This window comes from Corylus avellana, chromosome 11 (assembly GCF_965113065.1).
Source record: "Corylus avellana chromosome 11, dhCorAvel1.hap1.2, whole genome shotgun sequence".
Classification (NCBI taxonomy): domain Eukaryota; kingdom Viridiplantae; phylum Streptophyta; class Magnoliopsida; order Fagales; family Betulaceae; genus Corylus; species Corylus avellana.
The window spans coordinates 12,188,456-12,207,784 of NC_142500.1; the positions used below are offsets into that span (position 1 = coordinate 12,188,456).

General features: G+C 35.0%; 1 protein-coding gene across 1 annotated transcript; it reads left to right on the top strand.

The window, feature by feature from the left end:
* Positions 1 to 892: 892 nt before the first annotated feature.
* Positions 893 to 4,905, top strand: LOC132164896 (protein SIEVE ELEMENT OCCLUSION B-like). Its single transcript, XM_088511794.1, has 7 exons — positions 893 to 1,036; positions 1,311 to 1,403; positions 1,926 to 2,371; positions 3,303 to 3,397; positions 3,495 to 3,625; positions 3,728 to 4,192; positions 4,306 to 4,905. Exons 1-7 carry the CDS (start codon positions 902 to 904, stop codon positions 4,903 to 4,905), a joined length of 1,965 nt encoding a protein of 654 aa, XP_088367920.1. The 5' UTR covers positions 893 to 901.
* The last annotated feature ends 14,424 nt before the right edge of the window (positions 4,906 to 19,329 follow it).

The following is a 19,329-nucleotide window of genomic DNA, read 5'->3' on the forward strand; positions in this document are numbered from 1 at the left end:
AAATTGTAAATTGTTTCTTAATATGTGAGAACCAATTTTTTTTTTTTTTTTTTTTAAATAGCATTAATAAGAAAAACATGTGTTTTTTTATATGTTTTATGAACACGTCACTTTATTAAATGAAACATGTTACACATCATTTTCTTAACCATTTTTTTTGTAAGATCTAATGATTGATTCACATATTCACTATACGAAGATGGGTGAAAGATGGGATGAAGAATGATTTTTTTTTCTTATTAAATTAGTTTGTAAGAATTAGCTACTTCATGTTGAGAGTGTTACATTTACATCCATTTCTTCTATAAATTCATCATTGAATCTGTGCGATTTGCATGTGATTCCACATATTTAATAGTGAATTTGCAGATATTTTACACAAAGATAGACAAAAAATGAAAACCAAACAATTTTTTTTTTTTTTTTAGGTGTTAATGTTTCAGCTTCGTACCTGTCAAATTTTTTTGTTGTTGCTGGCTGGGTACTGTTCATGAGATCCGCAATTATTGTGACATGTACGTCTGCCATGTGAACTAGCTAACAGAGATCCGAGATACTAGGTTTCTTTAATTTGTTTAGTCCTATGTTTTTTGGGCAAGTGACAAATATCTAATGATATAATTAGCTGTTGAATCTTACTGCAAAGCGCAGAAACAAGGGATCAGAGATATAAGAGCGCACATGCACGCCATGCAAGTGGAAATTGGAAAATCATAACGGCTAGCTCTGATGGCTATAAATAGAACAGGCTCCCTATTGCAGCAGCACAAGCCAACTTCTTTGTTCTTCCCAGAAAAGTCTAAGAGTTTCTAAACTTTCTATATATATATATATATATATATATAAACAATCCCCTATGGCTGTGGCTGCCGATAAGGGTGATCAGCTGAGCGTGTTAGCCATGTCTGACGAACAGATCTTGAAGCTAATTTACGCAACTCATGTCCATGCTGACGAAAAGTTTGATGCCAAGGCGCTTTTCATCGTAGCAAAAAACGTTCTTAAGCGAGCCACCCATATTGTTGACAATGTCGTGGTGATATATATGCTTCTCTCATTATATATAACATCTGTGTTTTTTTATTTTCGTCATAGCTAGTGCCTTTTGGGATTCACTAATATTGTTGTAACACTTTCTATATCATTAAAAAATCTCCTCGAGCTTGGAAATGGCAAAGAGATGAGCATTGAGATCATTTCAACACATTTTATTCTAGAAGATAAAAAAAGTACTAGATGGGAATTGAGTTGAAATAACTTTGGGTTTTCAAACCTCCTAATTTTTGTTTTTTATTTGTTGTTTATTATAGGGTGCTCATTCACATCAGGAGGATTTGGAGGAAAAGGCACCCAACCCCAGCTTCATCCCCCCACTGTGCTTACTCAAGCAACTTTCTTGCGAGGTAATGATAAAGAAAATATGAATGTAATATTTTTATGGGAGAACTTCACTTATGACACATGAATTATCACGTGTTTTTGTAAAGATCTTCCAAATTTTAAAAATTTTTAATTTTACCTCATGAACTTTTAATTTGATGCAATTGACGTAGATCATCTACGTCAATTTTTATCGTTAAACCCTAACGGAAATCACTAAAAAGACCAAATTACCTTCAATTTTTCCCTTCTTTTTTTTTTTTTTTTTAAAAAAAAAATTTCAATTTAAAATTTTGTAAGAGTTTCAGAGGTATAAAGGTCATTTCATCACTTTTAACGTCCAAAAACTGTCAAGGTAAATTGCATTAAATTAAAAGTTCATTGGGGTGAAATTGAGAATTTTTGAAATTTGAGGAGATCTTCTTAAAACGAGTATTATTTCAAATATCCTAAGTAAAGTTATCCCAAAAATGAATTTAATACTTTTATACATAAAGTTACATTAGCTAGCATCTTTCTTATTAACAGTAATTGTGTAATGTTAGATGGCATGCAAGGATCCGGGTGAGGAAATTGCACACAAAACAACGATGTCAATACTCAACAAGCTCTCAACGTATTCATGGGATGCGAAGGCAGTGCTGATACTTTCTGCTTTTGCTTCTGAGTACGGGGATTTCTGGCTCCTTGCCAAACTGAACTCGTCGGACCAACTCGCCAAATCAGTGGGGATCCTGAAACGAGTACCAGTCATCTTAAAGCGCCCAGACCTTCAGAAATATGGGAAATCGATTGATGAACTTAACAACCTGGTCAAAGCCACATTGAAAGTCATCGAGTCAATCTTTGAGTTGGAGAACCTATTTGTCTACGATACAAAGGATATACCAGCATTATCACTTGCCATGGATTGCATCCCAGTGGTTGTTTACTGGGCTATCATAAGTATTGTAGTTTGCACTACTCAGATGTGTTGTCTCACCAGCGATGAGTAAGTTCTTGTCTTTGACATGTACTTTGCATTAGGGATGAAAAATCAACCGCCTAATAACTGCTTTTGAAGGCGAATAGAAAAAAATGCTATCCGCCTATATATATATATATATATGAAACAACGTTGTTTTTGTGTTTAAATAAAATATATACATATATATATATATATATATATATATATATATAATAATGATGTTGTATGTAAGAGGATATTATCGCATTACTATAAAAACGATGTCATATTGTTTTTTGTGAGTGTGTGTGTTTTTTTTGTTAAAAAAAAAAATTGAACTTTTTTTAATTTTTTATTTTAAAAAGTGGTTAGCGGTTATTAGGGTTATTAACCGCTAACCACCAGTTAATCGTTTAGGCGGTTAACCGTATAAGTGGTTAATGAATTTTACTAACTGCCTAGGTGGTTTACGGTTAGCAGTTTTAGCCAACAACTGCTAACCGTAACCACCTTTTTATTCTTACATTGCATGTCGAGATGCATCGAGTATAATTCACCACGTATAAGCCCCAAGGTTGTTTGTAATTAATATGACTGTTTATAGGTTTCTAAACGGCATGCGGTGGCATATATAATAAAATAGTTTTTTTTTTAATTTTTTATTAATATAGAACTTCCATTAATGAAATTTCATGATCATAAAGCTCTTACAACATAGAGCATATAGCTCTGAAAAATTATAGCCAAAAGTTATGAGGTTACAAAGTCATAAAAATTACTTTAAGCTTCCGCTAACCCATGTACAATTACATTTAAGGAACAGATCTGCTTCGTGCAGACTAGATCTATGATGTCGTGTTCCTCCACTGCTGCTTGTAGGATTTTTGTTTTTTGTTTTTTATTTTGTTTGTCCTACATAATAATTTTTCATTAAATCAAATGCAAATGCTCATTATTAATTAATGGTTGATTTCAGGGACAAGACATTGGAATTATCGCCCTTTGCTCAGAAAATCAGCTTCACCCTATACTCTCTAAAGTTGCAGATAGACGTTTGCAATGAACAAAAAGGTTAGCCGCTAGCAAATTTCATTCATAAGAAGCACATGCACAATAATGACTCAAAAATAGGCAACAACACTGACAAGTTATTTCTTGTTTACTGCAGAGGTAATAGAAGCATATAGGAAACTCAAGAAACTCTTAGGAACACCTACTGAAATCATGGAGATTTTCAAGGCCCTGATTTTTACCAAGGATAATGTGCAGCATCTTATTGATGGTTCCACAAACAAAACGGTCAGCTCCTCTAGCATATATATATATATATATTATGTGCAATTGATACATTAAGAAGAATATATTTAGTAGTTAATTTTCATAATCGTGTTGCACTAACAGGTTAACATCGAAGTGCTGAGAAAGAAGAATGTTCTCTTGTTCTTTTCGGGCTTGGACATCTCCATTGATGATATCTCGATTCTGAATCCAATCATTGATGGAATAAGGAAGAAGGATCAGTATAAAATTGTATGGATCCCAATTGTGGAGAAGTGGACCGATGACTTGCGAAAGAAGTTTGAGCTACTGCGGTCTAAGATGTCGTGGTACATAGTGCAATACTTTTCACCTGTAGTAGGCATCAAGTTCATCAAGGAGGAGTGGAACTTTGAGAATAAGCCTATCGTTGTGGTGATGAACCCACAAGGGAAAGTGGAACACAAAAATGCACTCCACATGATTCGGGTATGGGGAATCAATGCCTCCCCTTTCACTAAAGAGGTTGAACAACATTTGCTGAAGGAATCAAATTGGCTTGAATATATAATGGCTGGAATTCATCCAAATTTGCAGAAATGGGTAAAAGTTATTTTAAAAAATTTAAAATTCATGATGTCCATTCAAATGAAATTTGATGTTTGACACACATATATATATATATATATATATATATATATATATATATCTTGTATAATCAGATGAGAGAGGAGAAGTACATTTTCTTCCATGGAGGCAAGGACAACGTGTGGATCCAACAATTTGCCAAGAAAGCAACTACCCTCGCAAATGATTCGATTATAAAGGAAAAAAGGATTTCCATAGAGACATTTTGCTTAGGAAAAGACAGCAAAGGGGAAGATGACCTCAAAATCCTAGGGCATTTCTGGGACAAAATAGAAAGCCTTTTCTTGTGTGCCAAGGCAAACAAAGAGACAGAAGAGAACACTGTGATGCAAGAAATCCAAAAGTTGCTTTCCTTCAAGAATGAGGGTGGATGGGCTATACTGATCAAAGGGTCTAAAGTGGTGGTCAGTGGTCATGGAACGATAATTCAAAAGGTCTTGGATGAGTTTGAAAAATGGAAGGTTTACGTGTCTGAGATTGGCTTTGAAGCTTGTTTCCAGGAACACCATGACAAGCTTCTTGAAGGGGATCGCCCATGCTGCCGTGTCGACATCCCATTCACTGCTGGAATGATCACAGAGCCTATGAAATGCCATCATTGTCCCCGTGTCATGCAGACCTATGTCAGCTTCAAGTGTTGCCATGTTGATGGTGCTATGAAAGGGCTGCATTAGATGGCAATTACCTCTCTCTAGATCTCTGCGAATAACTCTACCAAATAATGGCGTTTGCACCAAGTTTGTAAGCAGCATTGCTAGTGGTACGATGAAGTTGTTGTGTAATACTACAATAAAAGGGCATCTTGATTGCGTTTGAAGTATGATGCCTATGTTATGGAACAAATGTAATCCTTTAAAGTTCATGTTGGAATTGGAGGTCGTCTTTGTTATGCTTGACACTTTGTTAATTTTAAACTGTATTTTCTAGAATCCGCATTTATTAATTTTCTTCTTTTTGTTTTGAGTGATGTAGTAAGGAATTTATTGAAGTTTAAATGTGGGAGGACTTATTTGCACATTATAGATGACACATGTCATTCTCTTCTTGTTTAGCCCTTTCAACTTGCCACCTTCTATCTTGGTTATCTCACCATTATCACTACCATCATTCAACCTATTTCATCTTTCAATACAATCTTGCACCTTCACATGAGACATTATTATCATTTGATATACAAATTCGTTGTTCTTCCTTGGTCACATGAAAAGTCACACTTATCTTGTTAGTTAAGCGTGAGAACCCTTATATATACCCTAGGCATGTTTCCCAATCTCTCATTACATCATATCTCACCAAAACCTTCTCATATCTTGTGCAAGCGTGGTCCAACCTAAGTCTTTTCTATTGTTGTAATATTTCATAAATAAGAAGTATATTTTTCCATTTAGTTTTGATCTTTGTTCCACTACTTAAAAATTAATTGTTCCTATTTTTTGGACACCGTATTTCCTGCGTGGTATCAGAGCTTCAAGGGTGGTGGTGATTCATCCTTGGTGAAGAAGATCAATTGGTGGTGTGGGAGTGGATTCCGGTGGACGCTTTAACAATTTTGGGGTTGAGGTGCTCAACCAATGTAACTACAAGATATGGAAATTGTACATGAAGTCTTATCTTGTTGGGGAAGACTTATGGGAGGTTATTGGTGGTAGTGATGTGAATCCTCTGAAAAATACTCCTGAGAATGTTGATTACTTGAAGAAATGGCAGATAGCGAATGCAACAGCGGAATCTATCTAGAAGATATCTATTTCTCATGGGCTATTTGAGCATATCATCGGGTGTAAGTCAGTCGGTGAGATTTGGACTACCTGTTGTGCAAATTTATTTAACTCGCAAGTACACGAATCGATTGTAATTTAATGGATTGCAAGTGCGAGGTCGATCCCACTGAGAATTGTATTCTTGAAAGAGCAATTTAAATCTAAACTAATTTTACCTTAACCTAGTTCCAAAAGGGTTTTGAATTTTGGTTTTAAAAATTAAAAGACAAACATAAACTAATTAAAATAAACTAAGAGATAAAATACTAAGGTTTGAGAATTCGCACTCACCGAATCGTAACAACATACTTCCATGTTTATCAATATTAATCTGAAGTTCTCACAATTAAAATCTTATATATGTTTTACTATGCTTCAAACAATTAATCAAAACCATCCCATGTATCCATTCATTGCACAAATCACAAGAGGAATCCAATATTAATTAAATCATCAGATGTATCCGTAAATCACAAAAGATATCCAATCTTAATTGAAACACCAAATGTATTCGTAGAACAAATCACATGGGATATCCAATTATTTAGGCAAATAAAATCACGCAATCAATTATGTGAAATTATCTTAAATCATCAAGTGTATCCTTGAATCACAAAAGATATCCAAGAATCACTCCACACATTGAAAAGAAATAAAACAATGAAATATTAAACCCAATAAAATTAGATAAATAAAGACTTACATGAAGGTATTAATGTTCTTCATCGGTGAGGCTTCATCCCCAACCTTAGTTGGGAATTTAGCTCCACATAAAAATAAAACATAAATCTAAAGAAAACCTAAACTAAGAAGAGAAAAACTGTAGAATTTTGCTTCTTAGAATTCTATATATTTTCTTGAATGCAAAGAAGTCTATTTATAGGCTTAGGAAAATCCTAGAAGCCCAAGTAAACCTAGATAATTCGAAAGTATGTCTCCCAGTCAAAAAAGAAGTCTGAATTCAGAATAAGATTCGTCTAGATTTGTGTCTTTACTTACGGGGCAATTTTGGCATAGTAACCATCCGAATTACGAAAATTCTATTTCACAACGAATTGTAGTATTTTGCGTTAGCTTTCCAATGATCAAAATACTAAGACATGTACAGAATCTAAATTTGAATCCGATCCGAAATCTCATCCAATCTGATCTTTTATCCAATTTAATCTGATTTAACATTTTTCTTGGATTTGGTTAAACTTAACCACATCATCTAGATCTTCTCAAAGTTTGCTTTCTACCAAACTTTGCATTTTTTCCTTTAAATCTGTAATTTTTCTTTAATAACCTAACAAACACTAAAAACACAAAACTAACACAAAATATTAAATAACGACACAGCTAAGGGATTAACTAATGTAAATAAAGGGGTTCAAATATGCAATATTTAGCACTTATCAAACATCCCCAAACTTACATTTTTTCTAGTCCCTTAGCAAAACGAAACGAAAAATAAAATGAAAGCAAGAAACATAAATCCTCTTTCGTGGGAGAAACGATTGCATTTAGCATATGCAATAAGCCTTTTAAACCCCTAGGCATCCCTAGTGGACGAGTGAAGTCTCGTGAGGGCTTAATAGGAATGATACTCACAAACATTGTGTACTATGTTCTTAACAAGAAAGAAGTTTCACATAAACCATGGTTCTTATTCATGAGCAAACTTAAAAAGACAAACATCATCATCACAGTCTAAAGGAATCCATAATCATATCACTCATAAATGGAGAATTTAGACCTCATATATTCAGAAAAGTGTAAAGTGTAATTATCATACAATCATGAACCTTTCAGCTTAAACTCAAGATAAGTTCCATAAAATTTGTAAGAATCCCTAACAAATGAAACAACCAAGGCAAGATATACTTTTTTTTCTTTTTTTTTTACAGGCTCTACAATGTCTAACTCCCTTAAGCTTTCTAATTGACCCATTTAATAAGTGTTAAGCCAATGACTCCCAAGCCATGTGGCTTTAGGGCACTAGATGTAGAACATCCCTAAGGGCTTATTAACTTAAGTAAAAAAGGCTACGAAGCCAGACTAGCCATATCATTAATCAACACTGAACTTCACACATTTTGACGTGAACACTCAATGCTTAATGAGGCAAAAGGTCCGATTACTCAGCGGAAAACTCAACATAATCTTTCTTTTCTTTTTCCTTCTCTTTTTTATTTATTTTTTTCTTTTTTTTTTTTTTTTTTTATATCTTGCAAGCCAATGGTTACTCATCAATAGGTCATCCAACAAATCTCAAAGAGAACAAGCTTAAGCTCAAACATCATACCTCACAGAAAACATGTTAATGTGCTCATAAAAATTTATCTCAAAACAAGTAAAATCTCTTTTACCCAAAAATAAGTCAAAAGACTCAGACTCCAAATGATATAATGATGTGTTCAACCATTTAAGCAAGCTAATGAAATGCAAACCACAGTTACAGTTTAACTCAAACTTGACAAAAACATAGCATAATTTTTATTGTTTTTTTTCAAATTTTTTAACACGAAATGACAAAAAAAATAAACAAATAAGAACAAAAATAAATAGACAAAGTGCTTTTTCATACCCCCAAAATTGACTTACACATTGCCCTCAATGTATAGTATAGAAATACATTGTCGGAAGTAAGGAAATCTGAGTGTGAACAAGGCTAGGGCGTCCCCTAAACTTAAACACCAAAACACCTGTCAACACAAAACTAACAATAATATTTTTTTCACAGAAACAAAACATCCAAAAGATCAATTGCTATTAGAAACCAAAACAAATAAAAAGAAATGCAATATAATGAAAAAGGAAAGAAAGAATTTGTGGAGTGAAGTGAAAAAAAAAAAAATAAACTGGAGGAGAAAACTTTACAGCGCTTCCCCCTATCGTGAAGGATGTCCAACCAATCCCTTCCACGGTTCCACCCCTTCTTCTTCAAAACTTCATACCCCTCTCGAAGGATGTTTCGCCATCTTATGTAGAATTTCTTGCTTCGAAGGATCTTCTTAGGAAAGTGGTTCTTAGATTTCTGTGCTTGTGTGCACAAGTCCTTGAGTATCCTGACATAAGATGGCTCTTTGAGACATTCAGGCGATGAAGCTTTGGGCTCTTGATATGTCTCAAGAGGGACAGTGATGCAAGCAGGAGCTTCAGTACTCACTTCCATGTCACTGGTAGATCAGGATCTATTGGTGGCTCACTGTTCTCATGGTACTCAACTTGCTCAGGGTACTCAACTTCGTCTTCTTTTTCTTCCTCCTCAATGTTATCAACAATTTTCTTGCTCTCAAGTGTGGTGGTAACTTGAGCATGCTCAACTTGCTCTGCGTGCTCCTCTTTGTTATCCACAATTTCCTCATCTTTAGGAAGATAATTTATTGTAACACTTTCCTCTCTTTCAAAGTTGGAGGTGGCTTGGACATTCTCATGATAAGAATTTTCATACTCATCCTCAACAATCATGTATTGTCCTTTAGCCATCAGGTGTCCTTGAAGCTCTTGTTGCTCATTGTTATCCTCTATGCTCTCATTGTCCCAATATTGAGTCATTGGGTCAAGTTGATGTTCAGATGGATGTTCATTCTCACTCTCGCCAATCCATTCTTCCATGCTTGCGGTAGCATGAGTATTGGCGTCTTTGAGCTCTTGATTGAATTGATGTTGTTCATCTTTGAGCTCTTGATTGAATTGATTCAGTTCATCTTTGAGCTCTTGATTAAATTGACGCAGTTCTTGTATGGTTTATGAGTTGGACTGGTCGACTTTTTCTATTAATGTTTTCATCATGTCTTCCAGTGATGACTGTGATGCAGGTTGTGGCACTTGAGTGGTAGACTGATAAACAGGAGGTTCAGCTTGATGATCGAACTGCGGATATTCTGAATGGTGCAATTCATCAAATTGGTGAGCATAATTTCCTGTAGCCTAAGCTGACCATGAGAAATTAGATTTGTTGCACCAGTCCGGGTTGTAATAATTGAAATTTGAATCAAACCCTAGATTGGAGAAACTGGTGTTCATTTGCTCATATGGAAAATTAGAAGCTTGTCCCCATGATGGACAATCACTATAATGATGATAAGGATTGGAGCAATATGAACATGGTTTATGTGGGTAAAAATTGTGATGGTAGTTGGTAGGAGCTGGTGTTCTATAACTAGGAGAGGCATTAAAATCATTAAAATAAAAATTCATGCTTCTCACTCACTTTTTAGCATGCAGATATCCCACATAAAACCTTAACCTTTTTTTTTTTACATTAAAAAAAAAAAAAAAAAACTAACACAAATAAAATTAAATTAAAAAATTAAAACTAAAATTTAAAAACTCACAAAAATGACCAAAAATAAATTTTTTGGCAAAGATCTACGGAATTGCTGCCTTTGTTGTGAGTGCGCTCAATTGCGCTGATGTATGGAAGGTGTTGCGGTAGAACTGTAAAACAAGCCAAACAAAACAAAAAACAACAAGAAAAATCTTTATTTTATTTATTTATTAGTAACACGAATAAAACAAAATGAATTGCAGAAAAATAAAATCCTAATTATAACTAGTAGAAAAATAAAACTAATTTAGAAATAAATTGGTTTCAAAAATTGAACAATTTCCCTGCAACGGCGCTAAAAACTTGTTGTGCAAATTTATTTAACTCGCAAGTGCACGAATCGATTGTAATTAAATTGATTGCAAGTGCGAGGTCAATCCCACAGAGAATTGTATTCTTGAAAAAGCAATTTAAATCTAAACTAATTTTACCCTAACCTAGTTCCAAAAGGGTTTTGAATTTTGGTTTTAAAAATTAAAAGACAAACATAAACTAATTAAAATAAACTAAGAGATAAAATACTAAGGTTTGAGAATTCACACTCACCGAATCGTAACAACATACTTCCATGTTTTTCAATATTAATCTGAAGTTCTCACAATTAAAATCTTAGATTTGTTTTACTATGTTTCAAATAATTAATCAAAATCATCCCAAGTATCCATTTATTGCACAAATCACAAGTGGAATCTAATATCAATTAAATCATTAGATGTATCCGTAAATCACAAAAGATATCCAATTTTAATTGAAACACCAAATGTATCTGTAGAACAAATCACATGGGATATCTAATTATTTAGGCAAATAAAATCAAACAATCAATTATGTGAAATTATCTTAAATCATCAAGTGTATCCTTGAATCACAAAAGATATCCAAGAATCACTCTATACATTGAAAAGAAGTAAAACAATTGAAATACTAAACCCAATAAAATCAGATAAATAAAGACTTACATGAAAGTATTGATGTTCTTCATCGGTGAGGCTTCATCCCCAACCTTTGTTGGGAATTTAACTCCACATAAAAATAAAACATAAATCTAAAAAAAACCTAAACTAAGAAGAGAAAAACTGTAGAATTTTGCTCTTTGGAATTCTATATATTTTCTTGAATGCAAAGAAGTCTATTTATAGGCTTAGAGAAGTCCTAGAAGCCCAAGTAAACCGAGATAATTCGGAGGTCTGTCTCCCAGTCAAAATAGAAGTCGGAAATCGGAATAAGATTCGTCCAGATTTCTGTCTTTACTTATGGGGCAATTTTGGCATAGTAACCGTCCAAATTAGGAAAATCCTATTTTACAACAAATTGTATTATTTTGCGTTAGCTTTCCAATGCCACTTGCCTTACTTCAATCCGATATTTGAGCGGAAAGTTATGGTTAAAATACTGAGACATGTACAGAATCTGAATTTGAATCCGATCCAAAATCTTATCCAATTTGATCTTTTATCTAATTTAATCTGATTTAACTTTTTTCTTGGATTTGGTTAAACTTAACCACATCATCTAGATCTTTTCACAGTTTGCTTTCTTCCAAACTTTGCATTTTTCCCTTTAAAGCTTTAGTTTTTCTTTAATGACTTAAAAAACACTAAAAACACAAAACTAACACAAAATATTAAATAACGACACAGCTAAAGGATTAACTAATGTAAATAAAGGGGTCCAAATATGTAACATTTGGCACTTATCACTAACCTCGATGGGTTGTTCAATAAAAAGGATGTTGCTCGATTGCAACTATTAGAGAACGAGTTGGCAAATACAACTCAAGGTGATCTCTCTATTTCTCAGTTTTTCTTGAAGATTAAAAATCTTTGTTCAAAGATTTCAGCCCTTGATCTAGAAAAACCTATATCGGATGCATGAATAAAGCGGCATATTATTCGTGGATTAAAGAGGAAGTATATTCCCTATGTTACGTCTATTCAAGGAGAGGTTGTTCAGCCCACCTTAGTAGAGTTTGAAAGTCTTCTTACATCACAAGAATCATTGGCTGGATAAATGGTGGGATGCTCCATTTCGGGAAGTGAAGGAGATTCTCTCTTTTCCAATAAAAAGACAAATCTCAGCAAGGAAAAAGACAAAGGTAAAAATGATGGTTCTAGCAAGTATAAAGATGGTGGAGAATCATTCGAGAAGCGAGATGAAAATAAAAATGGTTTCAAGTGTTATCGATGTGGTAAACTTGGACACATAAAGAAGAATTGCCATGTGAAATTCAAAGGAGTATATGTAGCCAAGAAGCAAGATGAACCTAAATATGAAGAAGAGTGGGGTGTTGTGAAATTTTAATGTATGTACTCGCAAGTGCACGAATCGTTTTTCAATATAGGGATGCAAGTGCAAAGTCAAACCCACAGGAAATTGTGTTTATGAAAACAATTATATCTAAACAAATTAAATCTTAACCTAATTCTAAAAAGATTTGATTTTTTGTTTTGAAAATAAAACATAAACTAAATAAAATAAAATTAATCAACTAAGAAAGGACTAAGGTTTTGGAATCTACACTCACCAAATCATAGCAACATAATTCATGTTCATCAATATCATTCGAAGTTCTCACAATAAAAATCTTATGTATGTATGCTTCAAAGATTAATTAAATCATTCAATGAATTCGTTATTTGCGTAAATCACAAAAGATATCCATTATAAAATCAAATCATTAAATGTATTCGTAGAACGAAACACAATGAATATCCAATATTTTGATAAATAAAAGCCCAAGCAATCAATTAAATAAAACTATCTTAAATCATCAAATGTATCCGTAAATCACAAAAGATATCCAAGAATCATCCGACTAATCGAATTGAAGTAGAACAATTGAAATATTAAAACTCATAAAATCGGATAATATCAACTTGATGAAAATATTGTTGTTCTTCACTGGTGAAGCTTCATTCTTAAACTTAGTTGAGAAATACGATACACATAAATATGAAAATTCCTTAGCATTGTTATTTGTTTGATTTTGTATTGTTTTTATGTTTTCAAGTTTTAAATAAACATGCAAGAAATTTCATTGATTTTGGGCTTAAGACACACTTCATGGGGCATTGGCAACAATTTGGATCAAGCTCAGCACCTCTAGGCTCGAGCGCACCTGCACTCGAGCACACTCATCCTTAGGCTTGAGCGCACATGCGCTCGAGTGCATCTCCTTCTAGGCTCGAGCGGCACTCCCACTAAGCTCAAGCGCACATGCACTCAAACGCACCATCCCTTGGGCTCCAGTGCACACAAGCTGATTTGCTGCATAAAAACGTAGAATTGTTTTGGAAATAAGCCTAGGTCTCCTAATTTGTAACACCCCAAATCTGGCCTTGACTAGTCTGGTAGGGTTACTAGCAATCACCCCAGTTTAGCTAACTGGTAGCTAAATGAGGAACTGCCCCTTTAAGCATCATCAAAGTCAATGCATAGAAAGGTGAAATAAATCTGAGATATCTAAGGACCATAACAAAACATTTAATATCCTCAAAAACACCGACACATCAACTAATAATAACTTAAGCAAGCCTGATAACAATGTGAAGATCTTTTCTTAAGCAAAGTACGTAGTGGCAACTATGCCACTCTTTGATTTTAGAAATAAGTTTCCTACAAGATCTAATAATTGCGTATGTCTAATGACTTAGTAAGTAAACCTCACAATTGGGTATGACATGAGCCAATTGTTACGAAAATAAACATGCAGTTTGTCAAGGATTTGAAAGAGGTGTTGTCTCTAAATATTGCTTTGTGGACAGAAAACAATGTACTTCCAACGACACTCACCTAAGTAGTTTTAATGCATAAAACTAATACTTTATAGGTCATAACTATCATATATGGTCTACCCAAGATATTACTCCTTCTCAACAGGGTTGGCGCTGTCCCGAAGGACCTATAATACAATGTCAGTGCCCTAACCATTATACGCTACCATCCATAACATTAGCAGCCCGACCTCGGGTGCCCCATGCCACTAATGATGTACATCCTGTAGTGACCCACCCGTTAAGGCTCCATTAATGATGCACGTCCTGTAGTAACCCACCGATTTAGGCTGCGCTGGTCACGAATTAACCATTGGATCTAATGATCATATTAAACATCCATACACAGTTTGACCATAGAATCAAGTCTATATAGTAAGCCTATGGCCATTATACCGCACGTACCGTACCATGTCATACAATGCATCTTATCAGCCAGTTATTAAAGCAGTTATCAAGTTATACAAAGTATAGGCATGCTCATATCATACACGTGCTTAGTTAATTGACATATCGCACGTTTTTAAGAAAAGTGGTCGTAAGTGTTTACTTACCTCGTGCTCTTGCTTGAGTCCTCTGACATCAAGAATTCATGTTATAACGAAGTACGACACATAATTATATGCATTATTAGAGAACTTCTACGAGTACGTACTAGTTCCTATCTAACAAAAAGGGGACGTTAAAACCTTAAGATCACACTACTGGAGTTAAGGGCGAATGCCTTGCTCCTTGGGCGAAAGCTTGGGCTAGAGAGAGAATGTTCGTTCAGTGAGTTAAGATTCCCGACTAGAAACTCCAATTATGTTTCTAGGCTTCTATCTAAACTGAGGGTTGATATATCTCATCTTAGGCCACTAATGGACACATGCGACATAACACATCATGCTATCATGCAACTCAAGGCTATAAAAGATGAGTTTAAAGTTCTTTAAAACATTCTTGATCTTTGTAAGGAAATAGGTACAAGAACTTGTCAAAGCATCTTTAAAACTTGCAATACTAGTAACAACAAGGGGTAACTTCAATTTAGACCCCTGAACTACCACCCGATTTGACAAGCCCCCCAAAACTTCAAAACCTCTCAATTTGGACTCCAAAACTTTTAATTGCAGTCAATTGGAACTCCTCCGTCAAATTGAATCGTTAACCTCAAATGGAATCATCTCCACGTGACCTGCATGTGGTTTTTTACCCCATACATATCTGTTATACCCTCAACTTACTAACTGAAATGCCCATACTACCCTCTTTTGAAAAAGCCCAAATTTAACCTAAATGTGAAAAATCGTTTGAGCACCTTTTACCAAACACATTGAAAAACTCCTCTTCCGAACCCTACGCTTCATTGTTAACGAACCATAATAGCTAAATTTTGGGTGTTGATTTGCAGCGGTTTAGTCACAAATTGTTTCTAAATCAGTTCCTGACTACGATAATCAAGTAAGTTTAACACTATCCCAAAATTTATATTTTAGGGTTTATAGTTGACCTTTTCTTAAAGTTGTGTTTGATCTTAAATTTGCATTGGATATTTGGGGGTTTTGCATGTAACGATTCTAGAAGGGATTTTGTGGAGTTTTTAGTTTGCCTATTATTTATTTGCAATAGGTCATCAATGGGTCATCTTCTTGTCTTTTTTTTGCATTGAAAGTTGTTGTTTTCTGATAATGTTGTTAAAAGTTCTTATTTTTCGGTCATCTAGTCGTTGGTAGTCCTTGTTTACTACTGAAGTGTGGCCCCCTAATTTTGTTTTTATTTTTTTGATATAAGTGTGGTCCCCTAGTTGGTGCTTGTGTTGGACATGTGATTAGCACTATGAATATTATACATTGAATAAAGTGGTCCCTTCCATTGCTTTTCATTGTTTGGTTGTTAACTTTAAAAGGGACAAATGTAAATGCATATTGGTAGGAGATAAACTTTTTTCGTTAAGTTGTTGATTGGTTCGTGGCTGGTCTGAGTATAGGGGTAATGTAGTCCTTTGCTGCTTGTGTATGGGACCAATCTGCATTATGTTCCAAAAATTAAATAAGTTGGAAGTGTAATTTTTTTTTTCTAAATGTTTGTGTCATCTGCTTTTACACCTAAATAAGGGTATTGTCTTGCACATTTACAACTTTCTCATTGCATTAATTTTTAGTGTTTGGAACTGTTTGAGGTATTTTATTGCACATTTCAATCTTTCAATGTAATTAATGTGGCAGGACACGTGATGGGTACACACTCTGATGTTTGAGGTGTACCATGGGGGTACTTTTAATATGCAAAATAGGATTAATTATGTTGGGGGTGATGTTAGTAATTACCCAGACCCATATGATGGGTATAATTGAATTTTTTTGATATAGAGGACATGTGTAAAACATATGGGTATAGGTCTGGGGACCTTGTTTATTACAGTTTACTAAGATTGCCCTTAAACGAAGGGTTAAGACTTTTGTCTTCTGACTACAGTGTAACTGAAACGGTAGCAAACCATGTAGGTCATGATCTTGTAATACTGTATATAGTAATATATGGTGTAGTAGATGTTGTAGTTGAAGGAGATGATGAAGAGGATTCATTGTATGAGAAGGGAGTTGCGTTTAGGAAGGATCCTTTATGGGATGAAGTTCTTAGTGATGATAGAGATCTTGATTCGGATGAGGATACTACTCATTGTTATGGGGACATTGATGAGGGTGTTAGAAATGATGAGGAGGCAGAGGTAGAAGGGGATGACACTATTGGAAATGTTGGTGTGAGTGGGGTAAATGATGAGGATGTTGCTAGAAATGCTGTGGAGGGTAATGCAAATGGAAATGATGGAGAACAAAGAGGTGGGGAAGAGAGGGAAGAGAGTGATGGTAGTTTAGACATGGATGACAATGATCAACTAAGGTCACCACATTCTAGTGGTGATGACAGTGTAGTGCACTCACCCGTAGTGATGTAACCAAAAGGGTGCAGTTTAATTCTACTGACTTGAGTAATCCAACATTGAGTGTAGGGAATACATTTCACAATGCAGATAAATTTAGAAAAGTCGTGAGCCAATACAATATTATAAAAGGGAATGATTTGAAATTCAAAAGAAATGAAAATAAAATGATTGTCATTGTTTAAAAAGATCCAAGATGCAAGTGTAGGGTATATGGGAGGCAATTGAAGAATGAGTTGACATTCATTTTAGTATCCCTAAGGCCAAAACACACTTGCATTATGAGGTACCAAAATCAAATGGTCACCTCAAGTTGGATTGCTGATTGGTGCATGGATTCTTTTAGGGAGTAGCCAAACATGCCCATAGAAGTGTTGCAAAAAAAGGTGAAAGCCAAATGAAATGTCCATGTCCATGTGAATTCTTTGTATCGGGCGAGGAAAAAGGCAAGAGAAACAATCTATGGAAAATTGGATGAGCAGTACCATCGTTTGCCGGATTATTGTTCCATGGTTAGGAGCACTAATGTGGGTAGTTGTTTGATTTTGATGGTTGAGAGATTAATGCGTGAGGTACCATGCAGATTTCAAAGGCATTACATTTCATTAGCAGCTATGACGAATGGTTTCAAGGAAGGGTTCAGGCCTGTTGTGGTTGTTGATGTATGTTTTTTAAAGGGTATGTATAAGGGGCAGCTAATGGTTGTTGTTGGCAGGGATGCCAACAACAATATGTACCCAATTGCAATGGATGCAGTAAAGGCGGAGACAAAAGATAACTAGACATGGTTCCTAGAGGAGCTTGTTACAGATCTTGGCCTAAGTTGACATGGGTGGACTTTTATTTCAGATCGATAGAAAGTAAAATAACAGTTATTTGCTATTTATATAAATTGGGTGTTTAGTGTAATGCAACGAATAATGTTTTCAACTATTGTGTAAGGCCTCATTCCAAGCCTAGAACAAGTATGTTTGCAGTCTGATCATCGTATATGTATTAGGCACTTGTACATTAATTTAAAAAAAGCTCATCGGGAGGTGCTACTGAAGGATCTTCTTTGGCAAGCTGACGCATCCTATACAAAGACAGAGTTCTACAAAGTAATGGATAAGATAAAGAGGATTAGTAAGGATGCCCATGCCTACCTGGAGAAGATTGACCCCAACACATGATGTAGGGGCTGGTTCAATACAAATGCCAAGTTTGGCCTCTTACATAACAATACATGTGAGAGTTTCAATTCTTGGATAAAAAATTTTCGTGACCAAACAATCTTGAGCATGTTGAAAGGGATTAGATGTAAGTTAATGAGAAGGTACGTAAGGAAGGAGTTGATGAATTCAATGGAGGAGGCCTTAGGGCCAAAAATTAGGATGAAGTTAGAAAAAGAAGATGATGAAGCCAGTCACTGTTGGTGTACATATGATGGTGATGGTATGTTTGAAGTTGAGTGCCTCGGAAAAAGGTTTGTTGTATATGTGGATGGCAGAACTTGTGGCTGCAGGAAATGGGATGTAACTGGTATCCCATGTTCTCATGCCATTTTAGCCATTTTACACCAAGGTGGAGACCCTACTGAATATCTGAGTGAGTACTACAACAAGGAGAAGTACCTGAAGGCATATGACTACATTGTCTACCCGGTGCCAAGTGAAGACCAATGGCCTAGAAGCAACCAACCTAAAATTGAGCCACCCAAATCTAGGTCAACTCCTCGCAAACCTAAAAAACTCAGACAGAGGAGTGTTGACAAACCAAGAAACCCTAATGCAATGAGGAAGGGGGGCACTAAGAATCAATGTGGGCACTGTATGAAGTTTGGTCACAATAAGAGATCATGCGCTGCCAGGCAGAGACATGATGAAAGACGAGAATGTGTGAGACAATATATAGAGAGAATGCATCAACTGACTAGAATTTGGACACGGTAAGTGACTTGTTAATTTATTATATTTGATGTTTAGTGTTTAGTGCTTAGCGTTTACAATAGTTTTTTTTTTTTTTTTTTTTGGTAGTTGGGTGGATCTTCAACTGCCACTTCAATCACTACCAGAAAAAAGGGGAAGAGTGAACACACCATCAGCAAGTACAAAAAGAGCAAGGGTACAAGGTTCAAAAAGAGAAAAATGAATCATAATCTCTTACATCCCAGCATGCATCACAACCTGTATCACAACCTGTGTCATAGCCTGCATGATAACCTGTATCATAGCCTGCCAGAATAGGAACTGATGTAGCACCTTCTACAACAAATGCACTTTCTACAACCCAGCCAATCAGAACAGAAAAAAGGGCAGCACCAACACCTTCTGCATACAGAGCAACTG